Genomic DNA, 19,766 nt, shown 5'->3' on the forward strand with positions numbered 1-19,766 from the left:
TGTCTAGAACTTTATATGCCTTCCAAAGCATTTTATATTCATTATTCATTTGGATCTTCTAACAATACTGTGAGGGAAGTATAACATCAATTTATACTAGTCCAATTTTATAGAAAGGGGAAAATAAAGTCCAGAATGACACTTTGCTTAATGGTTATATTGCTACCAAATGGCAGAGGCCTAAATGCCAGGTTTTATGACACCCAAGCCAGAATTCTTTCAACTATGCAAGGTACGATATTCTAAGATCCCTTTGGAGCAATTGAAACCATTCTATTTGTATTAAATAAAGTCCACACTTTATTCAGATTTCCCTAGTTTTACCAAATGTTCTTTTTCTGGTGCAGGATCTCATCTGGGATACCGCATTACATTTAATAGTCATGCTCTTTTTTGGCTGTGAGAGTTCCTCAGACTTCCTTGTCTTTGTTTCCTTGACAGTTTTGAGGAGTATTGGCCAGGTATTTTCCTCAACTGGGATTCCTCTCTCAACTGGGATTTCTCTGAAGTTTTTCTCATGATTAGACTGGGGTTACGGGTTTTGGGGAGGAAGACCACAAAGGCAAAGTGTCATTCTCATCACATCATATCAAGAGTAATGCTATCGACGTGGCGCATCATCAGTGATGATAATCTTGATCACCAGGCTAGTGTTTGTCAGGTTTCTCAGTGAAGTAAAAGTTAAAGTCAACTTTCCCCCTTTCCATACTATACTCTTTGGAAGGAAGTCACTATGCAAACCCATACTTAAGGAGTGAGGAGTATCTACATACATTATTTGAAAATTTTCTGCGTGGGGGATTTGTCTATTCTCTCCAATATATGTATTTATTTATTCAGTCATTCATTTATATCAGTATGGACTCATGAATATTTGTAGTTTGGTTTATAATCCAATACTACTTTATTTTGTTGCTCAAACTGTTCCAACTTTCGTCTCTGGGAGCTCCTTCAGCTGGGTCTTCTGTCCCTTTGACATACTCCCAATCATTGTGATTTTTCATTTCAGCACTTCGCTTTTTTTTGTGTGTGTGTGGTACGCGGGCCTCCCACTCTTGTGGCCTCTCCCGTTGCGGAGCATAGGCTCCGGACGCACAGGCTCAGCGGCCATGGCTCACGGGCCCAGCCGCTCTGCGGCATGTGGGATCCTCCCAGACCGGGGCACGACCCCGTGTCCCCTGCATCGGCAGGCGGACTCTCAACCACTGCGCCACCAGGGAAGCCCAGCACTTCACTTTTTTGTGACTCAAGACGCTCCAAGCTCACCCTGTGTATTTACTGCCCCAGTCCTAGACTCAGTCATTTCCCCAAGGAGTCCTAATTCCTTTTATTGGAACCAAGATCTGGGCACTAGATGTGCTTTCCATCCTAGTTATTTTTCAGCCACATAGCTGCTAACAAAGATGCTTCATTCTGCCTGCACTAATGTGCACTGGGAACTTTAGCAGAAGAGCTCAGCTCTAGAGAACAGCAATCCCCTAAATTACTTTTTCTTTCTAACTTTTTTTTTTTTGGCCATGCAACTTGATTTATGGGATCTTAGTTTCCGGACCAGGGATTGAACCCGGGCCAAGGCAGTGAAAGCACCGAGTCCTAACCACTGGACCGCCAGGGAAGTCCCACTTTTTCTTTCAGAGAATAGGTAAGCCTAAGCAGAAAAAAATAATATGCAAATAATTTCCATTATAAACTAAGTTAGACAAACCATCAGGCTTGCTGTATTGTAAACCAACACAGCATTGTGATTACAGAGCTGCAGAAGGATCCTTAGAATAACAGAGTCATTTGTCGGGGGTCGTCAGGGAGAATACTGATCGTATCTTCAGCTTTACCACATAACAGACACAGCATGGTATACTCCTAGAACAAGATAAAGTGCACAATTACCTTGAGGAACTGGGAGAAAGATGCTTCGTAACTTTCTCTGGTAAAACTGTTCTCTGTAAATTGTCATGGATATGGTGTCTGTACATTAGATCAATTTCTTCAACACCTATAAGCACTGTCTTAGGTTTAGTCTGTGTATCCCAGAGCCTTTGTTTATATAAATTGAATACATGCTGATGCTCTATTTACTGTGTATACAAGAATGTCACCTTGGAAATGCATGGCTATTTCCTGGACTTAGAAAACACACATACTGGGCTTACTTAGTGCTGCTATTTAAAGTAATGAAGCAATTTGAGTGTGGGCCCCTGAGGACAAATTCCTGTTCTGGAGCTGTTCCTTTCTAGAATATCAACACTAATAAGCAACAGAAATGATTTTTTTGTGTGTGTGTGGTACGCGGGCCTCTCACTGTTGTGGCTTCTCCCGCTGCGGAGCACAGGCTCTGGACGCGCAGGCTCAGCGGCCATGGCTCACGGGCCCAGCTGCTCCGCGGCATGTGGGATCTTCCCGGACTGGGGCACGAACCCGTGTCCCCTGCATCGGCAGGCGGACTCTCAACCACTGCGCCACCAGGGAAGCCCAGAAATGATTTTTAAAACAACAAAAAAGGAAAAAAAATTTCCAAACCCAAAGAGCTATTTTTATCTACCCCAGAAAAAATAAACAATTATGTTAAATCCATTAGTATGTCATGTCTCATATTTAGATAGCTAGTTGTCTAGAATTTGATCTATTTAAGGAGTTTTTTGTTTCTTGGGTTTAATGAATGTCCATACTGGAGACAGAAGTTATTTTGTTTTAGGTAAAAATCCTTAGGGCAAAGTCCTGTTCTTATAGCTGTTCCTTTCTAGAATATTTAATATGGTCATAAACTACAGAAACATATTTCTTTCCAAACTTTTACTCTAAAACTTTTTATCTTCTTTAGGAAAACAAGCATCTATACTAAATCTATTAGTATTTCCACATCTGACTTTGAGATTGTTGGCTGCCTGGAAATTGATCAGTCAAGGCAGTTTGTGTTTCATGGGTCTCTCACTAGAGAGAGGGTCACGGAGATAAACAGTGACTACAGTACAAAGACTCAGAACCAGGCAACTGCCTTTGCATTTCCTACTAGAGAGTTCAGCAGGGAGACCTAGTTGTAGTAGTGGAAAGACTGTTTCTTAAAGACCACATTTAATTTTAAAGTCTATTCTACACAAACAGTAGAAACACAGGCTATAGCTCAGCAAACAAATATGACTCTCATGAATCAAAAAGAAAATTAAAATCTACTCTCTCCAAGGTTTTACTGCTTTCAGATCCTACTTTCACCTACCAGACATTACTAGTAGGATGTCAACCTCTCACTGGAAATGAAGAAAAAAGTAATAAAGTCAAAATGGGAAAATGTGTGAAGCTAGACAACTATTTGAGTTTTCAACCAATCTATCCATTGACAAGTTTTTATTAAGTGCCTAAAGGCTTTGCAATGTGCCAGGTGCACCGGTAGACGTGAGAGAAGGCAAGGACAAAGTCTGACCTTGCAAAACTTACAGTCTAACTTGGGAGAAAGGAAAAACCTAACACATGGTATAATCTGGAAAGGCTGTTAAATCAGTTAGACTGATTACACCTGTAATCTTTAATTTATAGGCAGTCTGGAATCCAAATTTCATTGTAGGTCAATTATTTGGAATTCAGAAGCAGTTTCCCACAGAGGTAACGTTGCACATGGCAGTTAGGTTCCCAGGGAAATCCAGTTAGTCTTTTAAATTTATACTGCACAAGTACTATAGAATCTAACCACATATAGCAGTGCTTCTGTGGGAAAATATGTCTAGAATTCTCACTTGGGATGCCAGGAACACATTCTCACTTGGGATGCCAGGAATATGGTTGGATCAGGACACCCTTCACCCAAACTGGCCAAGTCAGGAGAATCAGAATTCTCCCCAGTCATTCATGGAGACCTTCAAAGGCTCCATCTGGGCAAAGCCTGAGGGTAGAGATTTGGAAGGAAAGGTGGAGTGGGTGGAATCACCTTTGGGCAAGATCAGATCCTTGTTTTATGCTGAGGGTCCCATGGGCCTTTTCCCTCTATTATTACCTGCTAATTCTGACCCTTAGTCTTCTCCTTCCCTGGTCCACAGAGGAACAGGGAGCAGTCTCACAGTTTCCCTCGTTTCCTGAGGCAAATATATAGTCCTTCTAATGGATTTTAGGGTGATATAAAAAATACCAGATACCTGTAATCATTTATAATTTATTTTCTGTTTAAACTCTGTACTTATGTCTCTATTTCCCCTCTCCTCTTGCCATCAGAAAATCTTACTTTGTTTAACAATGGTTTTGTTAAAAATGAATTTGTTTAAAAACAGAATCCTTATCTTTTAGAGATTCATACTAAAATATTTACAGAAGTAGTAATATGTTTGGGATTTGCTTCAAAGTAATCCTGTGGGGAGATGTGGAAATGGTGAGGTACAAATAAAGCAAACTGAAGCTGGGTACTGGAGATTAATACACTATTCTGCCTACTTTTGATTATGTTTAAATTTCCCATAAGACATTTAAAACAAAACAAAATATTACCAATGGTGGGAATCCCATCTTGAACCTCAATGGCTGCTGGAATAAGATGGGGGCTGGAATGGGGTGGGGCTGAGGAAAGTAAGTCACAGCAGCTGAGTATGAAGAGTTCTTGGGGTCATCAGACTAAGATGGAAGTTACCAGCTGGCCAGTCACAGGAGTCGGGGCCTGCTGTAGGTACAAGAAGAGCTCAGAAAAGGGAGAAAGCAGTATGGGCTGAACTATTAAGAATAAGGAGATAGAATTTAAGTTCAGCTTGAAAGAGGTAAGATTTAGTTGGCTTGAAGGTAGCGAAAGGGACACGTTAAATCAAGGAAAAAGCACGAATAAAGACAGTGATATGGAATAGAGCAAGCACATCGCATATGGAGTAGCAGAGGAGTGACAGGATGATGTGTTTCCAGAAGATTAATTTGAGGGCAGTGCGCACGACTATACTGTGGGGACTGCTGCAGTAATTTAGGTTTCAGCAGTATGGTCCCTGATATGAGGGGTGGCAGTGGAGACAGACAAAAGCAAGAGAAACTAAGGAAGAAAGGAGGGCAGGAAGGGCGTTAGGGTTAAAGAAGGAGATCCAGGAGATATCTGATAGGTTTCATCAGACACTGAGGGTGCGTGTGCTCAATGTCTGAGGGAGTACAGACAAGGTTCCTAGACCAGAGACCAAAGCTCAGGGGAAAAGCAGTTAGGGAGAAACAGGAGAGGAAACCAGAGAGTAAGCAAAGGAACAGTCAAAATGATTTAAAAAGAAAGAAAAAAGTCTAGATCTATGGACCCCAGGGGAAGAAATGCTTCAAAAAGACAATGGTTATCAAAACCAGATCCAGAAGAGATGTTAAGATAGAGAAGAACTGAGACAAGGTCACAGGATTTGGCCACCTTATAGGAAATCTATGAGAGAACAGTTTTAGTAAAGTGAAAATGAAAACCAGTTTGTAGGTTGTTAGGAGGAGCACAGGGAAATAAGGGAAATAGGGTAAAGAGCTATTCAAGGAAAGAAGCAAAAGGATAGATGATCAGAGGATGAATCAAAGAGGCAGCTGAGTGAAACAAAAGGATTTTAATTTATTTCTAACAAATAAAGAAGAACTAAATATATTTAATGTAAAAATGCTTTAAATCTCATGGAGAAAAGAGGATGCTAGGAAGAGAGAAGATAACATGAGATTCCTGAGGAAATGCAGTGGGGGTAGCCATAGAGAGGGGGAAATAAAAATCTTTACTACAGGAGGGAAGGAAGAGAGTCTAAAGTTGGGGCAATGCTATGAATGGTGTGCAAAAGGAGAGTAGTGAGAAATGAGGGAAAGGGAGGCTGGCCAGCCCAGCAAGAACCTTGGGATGGGGAGCTTGGATATTATACTGCAGCTGAAGGTGAGCCACGGAAAGGCCAATGAGGTAGTCTGAAAGCATTATTTTAAGAAAAATATGCTGGTGGCAGAATACAGAATATGGGGAAGGCGGGGAGTGGATGTTGGGAGAGAAAGGACTGGCGGTGGAGAGCCTAGTTTAAGAGTTTTTTCCAAGAGAATTCCACACTATATAGGCATTGTGACTATAGCCATCTTCCTTTAGCTTCTTCCTATCCCAAAGGAACTTCTGGGGAGCTTTGAAAATGGCTGTGCTCAGTCATAAAGGAAAATCAGCTAGACTTTGGTCTCATGGCAGTGACACACAATGGCTCAATTAGGGTATAAACAAGCAATCTCAATATCCACTTACAGACTCTAAAAAGCTCACAGGAGCTTCAGGAACTGCTGCAAAATAGCTATAAGCACTCCTTTCTTCCCATGAACGGACAGAGCTGCTTCTTTAAGCCCGTGACATGTTCATTCCCCTATCTGGCCACTATTCATTCACTGAGATCTCGATTTTGCCCTAAGTGACATCTATCATATAAGTATCTTTGAGGCATAATTTTTGGATCCTGGGGAGATGTGGTCAGGATGTTGTTAAGATGGACCACAAGATATTAGACCAGATTCTGACAGGTGACTAAGTGCCTTCTTCCACACTGAAATAAGAATGAATGAAAGTGGTTATACTATTTTATAAGATTCTGCTGTAGAAGGTTTTTTTTCCCCTAATTATATAGTACCACCCAAATTTAAAGGATTAAAAAAAATTCCCTTACCTGTTAAAACTCTTACCTCACATTTATATCCTCTGGATGAACATGTAGTTCACACGAAATAAGTAACTCAATCTGAGGGCTTGAAAGCGGGGGCAGTGAGGGACAGATACAGGTAAGTGTGTCCTCATGCTTTCCAGCCTGCCCTTGGCTCTCCCTCACCGTCCAGCTTTTCTTCCTGACCATTAGACCTGTGAATCTTCAGCAACTTCAGGCCTACACCAGCCTGTAGAATTCTGTAGAATTCTTCACATGCTCTCACAATTGTATAAGGACTAATCCTTATACTACATCCCTATTCTCTATTCTTATATGGTTCAGCTTCTCTCCTCCAACCATGATACACCTATCTTGTCATTTTACTTATCAAATAATATTAAAATATCCTATTGCAATTGAGACTACAGAGTTGCTTGACTCTACATGTCTATAAGGGAAACAAAGAAAATCTCGTTAGCATGATTTCCACGCTCAGCAAGTATGGTGGCAGTGGGCAGGCCAACACTTAAAGCCAAGAATTGTGCAATCATGTAACTGGGTAGAGAAAAAAGAGGCACAACAGTAACCTCATATGAAGCCATAATGTGCTGCTCTTTATAAGCAAAATGACAGGACTGAGATATCATTTGTAAGGCATGTGTTTTGCTTTGTGACTGTTGTGAAGACAGGTTTGAACAGATCCACCCACATCTGAAGTGTCTCTCAACTTACACAAGTGGAAGATAGGGATGGTCTCCTCTAAGATTCACTAGTACTTCATTTATGAAGACTATACCTAGATTTTTCAAGGGTACTCTTATTGTTCCCCTCCCCCCGCAATAACATACCCACATTTATACATTTACCTGAAATTCATCCATGATACTGAACGTATACTCGTGCCTGGCTATTACATGATGACAATTCTTACAAAGATCTGCTGAAACAGAGAAAGACTTAATTAAGTCTTAGAAGGTGTCCTAAGACAGTAAAATTTCTAGTCTTAGCATGGTATTGCTTTGAAAGAATCTTAACTCTGTCATATTTAACACAGCAGGAAACCCATTATAATATCTACCTTGATAAAAAATCCAGACTCTGTCACACAGCAACACTATATAATTAAGAGCCTGAACTCAGAGACTTAATATGCATATATTCATTCCTATTGAAAGCTCTCTAAGGTAATCAATTAACGGATATGTAAGTGTGTTTTTGAAACTAGCTGGACCTGTCTAACTATGTAGGAGCTTTTATTCTCAGGAATGATAGAAATTGTGCTACTAACCAATCATAAACAAAAAGCTAACACTAGATGTTAAAGTGAATTTAGCAGTAACAAAAGGCTCTAGTAAAAACAATATAGTAATAATAACTATGATACATTGAGTGCTTAATGTGTGCCAGATACTGTTTTAAATACTTTGTATCTGTTTATTCACTTAATCTTCTCAAAAACCCAATGAGGTAGATACTACTGTTATCATGTTTGTAGGGATAAGGAGACAAAGGCACACTATGGATAAGAACTAGGAAGACCACAGCTGAGCTATGAAGTGTTGGAACCAGAATTCAAACCCAAGCTTTCTTGCTCCAGAGCCCTTGCTCTTGACCACTATCCTCTACTACCTGGAAAAAAATAGAGTTTAAAGGGGTACATGCTACAGGAAAGAAAAAGATTCTTCTAATTTAGAACATTTTTCCATAGTCTGACTCTATTCTACAGGCTTAGTGTCTTTCGCACCTTTCTTTCAAAATATCATTATTTGCACATTTAATCCTCATATAGTCAGAACATACCAAAAAATCAGGAGACAAGCAAAAAGGAAATGTGAACAATTTAAACAGTTGCCATAATATCTGGGCACATATGCTTAAAGTGCACATATGCTTAATTTACTTGTAGAGATTCTTAGTGCCAACCTCAGAACTTATTTATTTTTATTATAGTTATTTATTTGATTTCCTAGTATAAGGATGAGGAATAGCATATGAAGGTAGCATACTTACAGTAGCAAAAGAAAGAAACTATAAACTGACAGTAACAAAAGAGACAAAAGCTATAAAAGCAGAAACAAGACTAAAAAAACCATAGCATCCCAGAGCCATTTAGTATAAGGGCAAACAGCCCTAAATACTTTAATAGCTGTTGGAGCGCATCACTGTATTATATTATAGTAGAAAGTGAAAATTCACATGGATGACCCTAAGTTAAAAAAAAAAGTCCCTATATCTTGTTTCAGAAGACACAGTCTTTAAAGATAAACAAAAGAAAACTGGTGCCTGAATCATAAGCTTCAGTTCTCTGCAAAAGTCATTTATGTGGAATATCTGATGATGCTACATAAATGAGATGTTACCAACATTTTCCTCTTAAAAAACTAACTAGTGGGCTTCCCTGGTGGCGCAGTGGTTGAGAATCTGCCTGCTAATGCAGGGGACACGGGTTCGAGCCCTGGTCTGGGAAGATCCCACATGCCGCGGAGCAACTGGGCCCGTGAGCCACAACTACTGAGCCTGCGCGTCTGGAGCCTGTGCTCCGCAACAAGAGAGGCCGCGATAGTGAGAGGCCCGTGCACCGCGATGAAGAGTGACCCCCGCTTGCCACAGCTAGAGAAAGCCCTCGCACAGAAACGAAGACCCAACACAGCCAAAATAAATAAAATAAAAATAAATAAATAAGAAGACCCCAAGATCACTATTAAAAAAAAAAAAAAAAAAACTAACTAGTGATTTTGTGTTGCAATATGATAGTGAAATAGGCCTCATAAGACTTTGCGCAACCTAACTCCCAAAAGCTGATACCTGCTAACGGGCTCAGATGGAAAAAAGTCTACTTACGATCATAGGTAACTATTTCTTCTCCATCTTCCTCTTTCAAAGATTTGTTTGTGATCAGCATAAAATCCCGCTTACTGCACACTGCACAGCCTATAAAGTTTAGCAAGAAAGATCCATTCTCCAGGCAGATGTTACCCTAAAATAAGAAAAACAGAATTTAATTTTCTTTTTTGAGGGGATTTTAATTTTCTTATATTTCAAACTCCTTGGTGAAAATGATTAATAGACTTAAAGTCTCTAAAGCCAAAAAACATGGCCAGAATTTACTTGCTTGAAGTGTACACCAAGTAATTTTTGAAATTACTAGCTTTCCTCTATAAGTATTATTCATAGTAAATAAAACTGAAGAAGTGTTAGAGCTTAGGACTGCAACTGTGTTTAAGAGGACTAAATGCAAATGGATATTTAGAAACAACTTAATGAAGTCTTAATATAACATGTAAAAAGGAAAAATCAGAAAAATCTAATAGCCAACACTATTAAATGAGGTATCATATTATAAAGCTAGAATGAAAATTCAATCAAAATGGAAACACTGAGCCAATGATAAAAATGATCTTATCCACTGTGATGCTCAGTTGACTGTTGAAACAGCATTTTTTCAAGACTTAAAAATAGCACAAAATAAACAAAGAGAAATAAACTCTCAGCTCTATAGATGTCAGTCCCTAGGATACGTGTGATTCAGGCAGAAAAGGTAAGTTCCGCAATTTATCAGATTGACACCATGGCATTTAAAAGAAAGGGTTTTACTTGTCACTAAGAAACTGTAAACAACATATGCTCCTGGCTCAAGGGAGGTCTTTGCTAAAGCCTTACTAATAATTGTTCAGAACTTAAAGTCACTTCATAAACTACCTAGTTCTACTCATTTCTTTATTTTTTAACTTTTATTTTATATTGGCATATAGTTGATTAACAATGTTTTGTTAGTTTCAGGTGTACAGCAAAGTGATTCAGTTATACATGTATCTATTCTTTTTCAAGTTCTTTTCCCATTTAGGTTATTACAGAATATTATTTCTTTTTTTTAAATTAAAGTATAGTTGACTTAAAATATTATAATTAGTTTCAGGCATGCAACATACTGATTCAATATTTTTATAGATTATACACTCCATATAAAGTTATTATATAATATGGGTTATATTCCTTCTGCTGTACATTACATCCTTGTAACTCATTCATTTTATACCTAATAGTTTGTACCTCTTAATCTCCTTTACGTCCTCCCACCCCTCTCCCCTCTGGTAACCACTAGTTTGTTCCATGAATTTGTGAGTTTGTTTCTGTTTTGTTTTGTTCGTTTGAATAAACAAATTTATTTAATATTTATTTATTTAGTTAAATAGTTATTTATTTATTTTGGTTGCACCGGGTCTTAGTTGAGGCACATGGGATCTTCATTGCGGCATGTGGGATCTTTAGTTGTGGCATGTGGGCTTCTTAGCGGCAGCATGTGGACTCTTAGTTGCGGCATGCATGTGGGATCGCCAACCAGGGATGGAGCCCGGGCCCCCTGTATTGGCAGTGCGGAGTCTTACCCACTGGGCCACCAGGGAAGCCCCTGCTTGATTTTTTAGATTCCACATATAAGTGAAAACATACAGTATCTGTCCTTCTCTGACTTATTTTGCTAAGCATAGTACTCTCCAGGTCCATCCATGTTGTCACAAATGGCAAAATTTCATTCCTTTTTATGGCTGAGTAATACATATTGTATATATATACTACATCTTCTTTATCCATTCATCTGTGATGGACACTTAGGTTGCTTCCACTTCTTGGTTTTTGTAAATAATGCTGCTATGAATACTGGGGTGCATATATCTTTTTGAATTAGTGTTTTCATTTTCTTCGGATATATACCCAGGAGTGGACCTGCTGGATCATATTGTAGTTATATTTTTAATTTTTTGAGGAACCTCCACACTGTTTTCCATAGTGGCTGTACCAATTTACGTTCTCACCAACAGTGTACTGGGGTTTCCTTTTCTTCACGTCCTTGCCAACACTTTATTTTTTAAGTGGCATGGGTCACATCTAGGCTTCCACCATGCTTCGATCAGCCAGACTTGCATTTAATTAAATTAAATTAATTAATTTATTGGTCGCACCACACGGCATGTGGGATCTTAGTTCCCCAATCAGGGATTGAACCCATGCCCCCTGCAGTGGAAGCATGGAGTCTTAACCACCGGACCGCCAGGGAAGTCCCACCAACACTTATTATTTGTTGTCTTTTTGATAATAGCCATTCTGACAGGTGTGATGCGATATCTCGTGGTTTTGATTTGCATTTCCCTGATGATTAGTGATGCTGAGCATCTTTTCATGTGCCTGTTGGCCATGCCTTCTATGGAAAAATGCCTATTCAGGTCCTCTACCAATTTTTTAATTGGGTTATTTTTTTTTTGATAGTAGTTCAACCTCATTTCTGACCAACAAAAAAACTGAGGTATTTTTAATAGTTAATGTGACTAAAAACCATTCAAACTAATGCATTTCTCCAATGCAGCTATGTGCCTGATACTGTGCAAAGCATGGCGGAGGATTCTGAGGACTCCAGGATGAGTCACAGACGTTTCTACCTTCAAGGAGCTTATGAAGTATGAGGGAGTTAAGACCCATCTTAACCAATGCCACAGTGAAGCCTTCCTGGATTCCTGGATTCCCAGCACTACCATTAACTAAGTGCCTTCGTAGTGCTATGTATTAAGAGGTTAACTCTGGTGGGGGGAAATCAAACTAACTATGCAGTTTGGAGATACTAAAACATAGGCACATCAACATAACTACTAAAGGGGAAAAAAAGCCTTGGGATTAAAGTATAAATTTCCAGCTATTAAGAACAAGTTGCTTTGATTTTTTTTAAATAAACTTTACTGAGGTATAATTTACACACAATAAAATCCATACATTTTAAGGGTATACATGAAAGAATTTTAACAAATGTATATACCAATGTAATCACTACCCCAATCAAGATACAAAAATTTCTGTCTTCCCAGGAAGTCCTTCTTGCTTTGCAGTCTATCTCCAACTCCTATCTCACCTCAGGCACCCACTGACCTGATTTCTATCTCCAGAGATTAGTTTTGCCTGTTCTAAAGTTTTACATAAATAGAATCATACAGTATACTCTTTTACCCCCAGCTTCTTTTGCCTAAAATGATGTCCACATTAATTATCTATGTTGTTGTATGTATTGGTAGTTCATTGCTTTTTTAATGTCAAGTAGTATCCCATTGCATGGATCTATCTGTTGATAGACATTTGGGTTCTTCCCAGTTTTTGGTTGTTATGAATAAAGTAGCTATGAAGATTCATGTATAAGTCCTGTGTAGACATATGCCTTTCTCTTGAGTAAATATCTAGAAGTGGAATTGCTAAGTCATACAGTAAAAATATGGTATGTATATAAACTTTATAAGAAACTGCCAATTAGTTTCCATTTTCTATTCCCACCAGCAACGTGTGAGTTCCAGATTTCCCACATTCTCATCAACACTAGGTATTATGTCTTTTTTATTTTAGCCATTCCAATGACGTAAAGTGGTGTCTCACTGTAGTTTTAATTTATATTTCCCTGATGACTAGTGATGGTGAGCATCTTTTCATGGTGCTTATTAATATATCTTATTTTGTGAAATATCTATTCAAGTCTTTTGCCCATTTTTTGAAAAGTTAAATTGTTTATCCTCTTATTGAGTTATAAAAGTTCTTTATGTATCTTAGGTACAAACCCTTTGTCAGATATATGTATTACAAATATTTCTGTCTTTGGTTTGCCATTTTTTAAATGGTGTCTCTTGAAGAGCAAACAGTTTTGATTTTTATGAAGTCCAGTTTATTAAATTTCATTGTTTGTGCTTGTCTTCTAAAACATCCTGCCTACGCCAAGACTGCAAAGATTTTCTCTTTTGTTTTCTTCTAGAAATTTTATAGTTTTAGCTGGTAGGTTTAGGTTTATGATCCATTTTGAAATAACTTTTATATATGGTCTGAGGTAAGGATCAAGTTTCATTTATTTCTATATGAATATCCAGTTATTCCATCAATATTTGTTGAAAAGACTATCCTTTCCCCATTGCATGACACTGGCAACTTCGTGGAAAACTCAAATCATCCTATATATGTAGGTCTACTTTTGACTATTCTCTTCCCTTGATTTATACGTCTATCTTTTGCACTAATCTCACACTCTTTTGATTATTGTAGTTTTATAGTAAGTTTTTAAATTAGGTAGTTTATGTCCTATAATTTGGCTAGTCTAGGTTCTTTTCATTTCCATATAAATTTTAGAATCAGCTTATAACTTTTACAAAAAAGCCTGCTGGGTTTTTGGGGTTTTTTTTGTAATTTATTTGTCTATTTTTGGCTGCACTGGGTCTTCGTTGCTGCGCGTGGGCTACTCTTTGTTGCGGCGCGCGGGCTTTTCATTGCGGTGGCTTCTCTTGTTGCGGAGCACGGGCTCTAGGCGCGCAGGCTTCAGTAGTTGTGATACGCAGGCTCAGTAGTTGTGGCTCACAGGCTCTAGAGCACAGACTCAGTAGTTGTGGTGCATGGGCTTAGTTGCTCTGCGGCATATGGAATCTCCCCGGACCAGGGCTTGAACCCGTGCCCCCTGCACTGGCAGGCAGATTCTTAACCACTGCGCCATCAGGGAAGCCCCTCCTGCTGGGGTTTGAACTGGGACTGCCTTGAATCTATAGAAGCTGACTGCCAAAGACTCCAAGATATTAAGTAATTTTTTAAAAAGTCTTAAAAGAATAAAGGTCTAAATACCATTTTCAAATAAACAGAACTCTGAACAGAACTGCACACATAAACACAGGCACCTTATACAATATGGTCTAACCTCTGTAATCTGACCATATAAGCAGGCAGAATGTAAACTCTAAACACTGAGGGAAGAGAAAAGGGATCTAGGTATCAGTTGTGAGGTAGGGAAATAAATTCTTGAAATGGCAAATGCAAGTACAGTAAATAAGAAACTGATGGGGCTTTCTCTAAGGGACTTGGTCATTTGAAAGTGAGGATAGCCTTCATCAGTGAGGTATGATTCTTTTATTAGATGAAACAAGATTATTAATGTCCAAATTTGGGAAAGTAAATTAAAGCATACAATATTCAGAGAAGCTTTTGAGGCTCTCACAATGGGAGGAGAAAGAAGAATAAAATCTAAATCAATTCCACAGTAATAACAGTAAACTATAACAGTTTCGAGAAGACAGGAAAAAAGGGAAACATTAAATATCCTTAGAAAATGTGATTCAGCTAAATCCTGGTTGAGGATCTATAAAGGTATACAAACGTGCAAGAAGAAATGGTTGAGGGACTTCCCTGGTGGTTCAGTGGTTAAGAATCCGCCTGCCAATGCAGGGGACACGGGTTCAAGCCCTGGTCCGGGAAGATCCCACTTGCCGCGGAGCAACTAAGCCCGTGTGCCACAACTACCGAAGCCTGCGTGCCTAGAGCCCGTTCTCCACAACGAGAAGTCACCGCAATGAGAAGCCTGCATACCACTACGAAGAGTAGCCCTCGCTCGCTGCAACTAGAGAAAGCCCGCGCACAGCAACGAAGATCCAATGCAGCCAAAAATAAATAATAAATAAATAAATGTATTAAAAAAAGGAAGAAATGGTTGAATACTATGATGATAATTAGTATGAAAGTATATTATGATAAACTCTTACAAATTTGAGAAATCCGCAACTATACTGACAATGATTGGGCCAATTTGCTTCTTCCAAAAAACTATTATTTCAGATGGTATAACTTAACAGTGCATACATTTTGTCAGGGAGTACTTAAAATTGAAAATACAGTTTTTAAAGAACCAAATTTTAGTTTTGCTAATTTTCTCTATTGTTTTTCTATTTCCTATTTCATAATTTCTATTCTAGTCTTTATTATTTCCTTTCTTATGCATGCTTTGGGTTTAGTCTGCTCTTGTTTTTTCACTGACTTAAAGTGGAAAGTTAGGTTATTGATTCCAGATTTTTTAATATAGGCATTTAAAAATGCATCATTTTAAAGCATCCATTTCCATACAATTGTTTTACCAATTATATATCAGACTCAGCATTTAATTAAATATGGTTTAATGCCAAGCAACAATTTGAGTACGTGAACTTTTGTAGTTTAATTTTAAGTGAGGTATATAAAACGTAATTTCTAATTTAAACATATAACTAATTTACACTGATTACTTCCTTCTGATTAACCTAAATTTAAGCTATATTTCTGTATTGCTGCTGAATTACTAAGAATTTTAAAGCTGAAACTTGAACTGTATGAAATATAGGTTTCATTTCCAGTTTGATGTGGAAATGTTTTATTACAATTTTGGGCCTGATCAGTTATTTTAGAAAACGCAGTAGAGTTCTATTTCCAACTGGTTTGGTAAATGCTTTACTGAATGAAAAAAAAGTTTGGTTCACAGTTGAGTAAAAAAAATTTGAGTTCAGAAAATTAGTATGGTTCATTTTCAATCTGATTCATGCTTGAGTTCAAGTTCTTGGCGTAATTTTACAAGCAAGTGGGCCAGAGCTCTGTTAGAAATGTTCTAGCCTGTGGAAAACATCCACCACAAAACTCCAGAAATTTTCTGAAATCAAAGATAAATAATCAAACATTTTTCTTTTTTTTTTTTTTTTTTGCGGTATGTGGGCCTCTCACTGTTGTGGCCTCTCCCGTTGCGGAGCACAGGCTCCGGATGCGCAGGCCCAGCGGCCATGGCTCACGGGCCCAGCCGCTCCGCGGCATATGGGATCCTCCCAGACCGGGGCACGAACCCGTATCCCCTGCATCGGCAGGCGGACTCTTAACCACTGCGCCACCAGGGAGGCCCCTCAAACATTTTTTACCTCCTCATTCTGCATTTAGACCTACCCAACATGCTAATCCATTATTTTCCTCTGCCAAACTTTCTGAATGAGTGGACTATACTTGCTACCACCTTTTCCCTTACTAGGCTCAAGTAGAGTGGCTTCTGCTCTTACTGCCCTTAAAAATATCTCATGACTTAAAAAAATCCCAGAGTTGGAAGGATCCTTGAGATTTCAAATAGTCATTTAGTCTCTACGGAACAACAGAAGAGAGTTCAATTCATCTAAGGTTACCCATTCTGTTAAAAAAAAAAAAAAAACTGTTAGAAAATTCTTCATTCTGATTCAAAGCCTACAACCCCCTAACATCCACCCACTAATTATTTCTAAATCTGCCTTCTGAAATTTCAAAGAAAAGCTCAATTCTTCCTCATGACAGCCCTTTATTTCTTTGAGAACAGAATAAAATCAGAGAAAACTGCTTCAGGTACTTTCCTGGTTTTCCAGTCACCTCAGTGCTTTTCTCTACTCTTCTTCCTATACTTTTATTTTCACTTCCTAAATTAATTTATTTCCTGAAGTTCAGTTCTTGATTCTGGTTGATTCTCTACATTCTTTTCCTAAGAGAACAAATTATTTCTATTTTGATTCCTTTATTTGGCTGATTCATCTGTTTGAATCTCTTACCCAAACTGCCATCCTATATTTTCACTTGACTCCTGGGATGTTACATTCTCAACCTCGGATGAAACATGATAAAAAAAAATCTGATCATTTGCTCCCCCAATTTTGGTTCTCCCTCCCTCCCAGATGGCTTCAATTACTGTAATACTTCCAAATTTCCCAGCTGCCTAGATTGAAAACCCTTAGATCATCGACAGCTCTTCTCTTCTTCCTTCCTACATTAAATTGGTTGAGTCCTGTTAATTCTTTCTTTGAAATGAGGACTGGTACTTCCCTGGTGGTGCAGTGGTTAAGAATCCGCCTGCCAATGCAAGAGACACGGGTTCAAGCCCTGGTCCAGGAAGATTCCACATGCCGCGAGCAACTAAGCCCCTGTGCCACAACTACTGAGCCTGCGCTCTAGGGCCCTTGAGCCACAGCTACTGAGCTCGCGTGCTGCAACTACTGAAGCCCACGCTCCTAGAGCCCGTGCTCCGCAACACAAACCACCCTAATGAGAAGCCCGCACACCGCAAGGAAGAGTAGTCCCCGCTCGACGTAAGACGCAACTAGATAAAGCCCCCGCAGAGCAACGAAAACCCAACGCAGCAATCAATCAATCAATAAATGAAGTCCTCATTATCTCATGCCTGTACTACGGTTGCCATTTGGTTCCCCAAATGCTCTGTAGGGCTCTCCTTTTATATTTTCCCCCATCCCATCATCTCAACATACAACCATAAGATTCACTTTCCTAAATAGCAGATTTCAGAATCTATTCAATTTTTTTGTATAGTTGCCCAATGCCTAAACTTCTCAATATAATTTTTGTCTTTTGATTAGCTCAACTCTTAAAAATCCAACCTAATATCCATTTTTTTTTTTTTTTTTTTTTGGCCACACCGCAGCATGTGGGATCCTAGTTCCCTGACCTGGGATCAAACCTGTTCCCCCAGCAGTGGAAGCATGGAGCCAGGGAATTCCCCAACCTATCTTTAACACTATCTACGGCAAACATCTCCCTCATGGTGCTTATAATGTGCAGTTTTCGTTACTGGATTCACAAAAATCTCTTTTTAAACTTAAAAAAAAAGAAGTATGAAAAAGAACACAACACAGAAATGTAAAACGTAAAGGTACAGCATAATGCCTCTACCTATTAAATATCAGTAGTACCCCAGTGTGACAACCAAAAATGCCTCCAGATATTGTCAAATGTCCCTTGGGAGGCAAAACCACTCCCAGTTGAGAGCCACTGCTCCATTCACTTTCATTACTCATTCACTCATGGTGTTCCATTCTATGGCTGTATCACTTTTCCAGTCTACTACCACAAACAATGCTGTTATGAACATTCTTATATCAGTCTCCAGGAACACACTAGGCACATGCATTTATCTGTCTGAAATGGGAACCGCTGGGTCATTCAGCAGTCATATCTTTAACTTTTTTTTTCTTTTTTCTGATAATGCTAGACCTTTTTCAAAGAGGTTGTACCATATGAGTGCTCATGTTGTTATAAAACCTTCCCAAAAGACTGTATTATTCAAAATATTAAGAGACAGGACCAACTACAAAGATTTTCTACCTCCCAACCAATATGAGAATCCTTGTTCTTGCTATTTTCCCCCAGCCTCAGCTCCTCCTTTCCTTTTCTACCCTAGTCGCACCTATCCTTCAAGTCCCAACTGAAGTCCACCTTTCTGTTGGGAGAACAGCGCTATCCCCTATTGCTCTCCCCTTTCTCTAAACCGGAATAGCATTTATGGACCGTACTAGTCATTTTTTGTTAATGACGCTCTCCCGTAAAATGTAAGCTCTTTGGCAGCACGGAAGCTGCCTTTTATTTCTTCTTGGGTATCCCTTTCTGGCCTGGCAAAGTAATCTAGTTACACGCATACAAACGTTCAGTAAGTATATCTTGAATGAGAGTAAACAAACTTCTCAATCTCCTGAGCTTGAAAGGAACAGAGATTTAAAAGAAAGTAACAGCCAGGAAACCTGAGTTCTAGTCTTGGCTCTCACACTAACTAGAATGTGCACTTCGCCAAGTGATTTTCCCTCTCTAGGCATTAGTTTCATCTGCAAAATTGGGTTAGAATAAATGACCTAAGAGGTCCCTTCCAGCGCTAGAATTCAGGAAGAGCACTGAACGTTATCAAATGAAGCTTGAGAATGAGACCAGGGTAGAGATGGGGGTGTCCCTCTGTTGTCGACTAGGTTGCTGGTGGTGGTAGGGTTTCATTTGTTTTCCCCTTGGAGCTCAAGAGAAATGGGGTGACGGCTGCTATCAGTAGCCAGGGCGGGGATCAGCAGGAGCCGACGGCTGCAGGCCATCCCCGCTGTCAGGTGCCTACACACAGCTGCCGCGTCACTTGATGGGGCGGAGCGGCTGAGTCCGCCCCGCGCCCGGACTCCCATAGAAGGCCAGCCGGGGATATGAGAAGCCTCAGGGTCGGCCATGGGCCAAAGGATAGGGAAGTTCTCGGAGCCCACTCGCTCACCCGGTTGGGATATTCCTTCTCCACACAGTCCCCACACATCACGACGCAGTTAACGAGGAAATTCCTCCGCTGCTTCCGGGAAGAGGAAACCTCGCGAGAGCTCAGAGAAAGTCGTCGCATGCGCCCAGAGTACTCACCATGCAGTGTTGGGTCTTGTGAACCAATTCCAAGTCTCCGCCCCTTAGCAACTATTGTTAGGGCAGGGTCTGGTCTCCCAGACAACAATCGAAGGCAAAGGGTAGGACTTTAGAAACCTTCAGAGAGAGAGAGAGAGAGAGAGAGAGAGAGAGAGAAAGGGACTGTGGACCGAGCTTCAGCTTACTCCATATATAAAGCTGAAATTACAATTGGGT

The 19,766-nt window shown here is 39.5% G+C and overlaps 1 protein-coding gene across 2 annotated transcripts; it reads right to left on the minus strand.

The window, feature by feature from the left end:
• Positions 1 to 1,683: 1,683 nt before the first annotated feature.
• Positions 1,684 to 19,519, minus strand: CHURC1 (churchill domain containing 1). Of its 2 annotated transcripts, none has more exons than XM_060095999.1 (4): positions 19,414 to 19,519; positions 9,414 to 9,549; positions 7,439 to 7,509; positions 1,684 to 1,860 (listed from the first exon to the last, which is right to left on the minus strand). In XM_060095999.1, exons 1-4 carry the CDS (start codon positions 19,450 to 19,452, stop codon positions 1,768 to 1,770), a joined length of 339 nt encoding a protein of 112 aa, XP_059951982.1. In that variant the 5' UTR covers positions 19,453 to 19,519; the 3' UTR covers positions 1,684 to 1,767. The 2 variants fall into 2 exon arrangements, with proteins under 2 accessions (XP_059951982.1, XP_059951981.1); XM_060095998.1 differs by having other exon boundaries at positions 7,439 to 7,512.
• Positions 19,520 to 19,766: the final 247 nt, after the last annotated feature.

The sequence above is a fragment of the Mesoplodon densirostris genome, chromosome 4, assembly GCF_025265405.1.
Source record: "Mesoplodon densirostris isolate mMesDen1 chromosome 4, mMesDen1 primary haplotype, whole genome shotgun sequence".
Classification (NCBI taxonomy): Eukaryota; Metazoa; Chordata; class Mammalia; order Artiodactyla; family Ziphiidae; genus Mesoplodon; species Mesoplodon densirostris.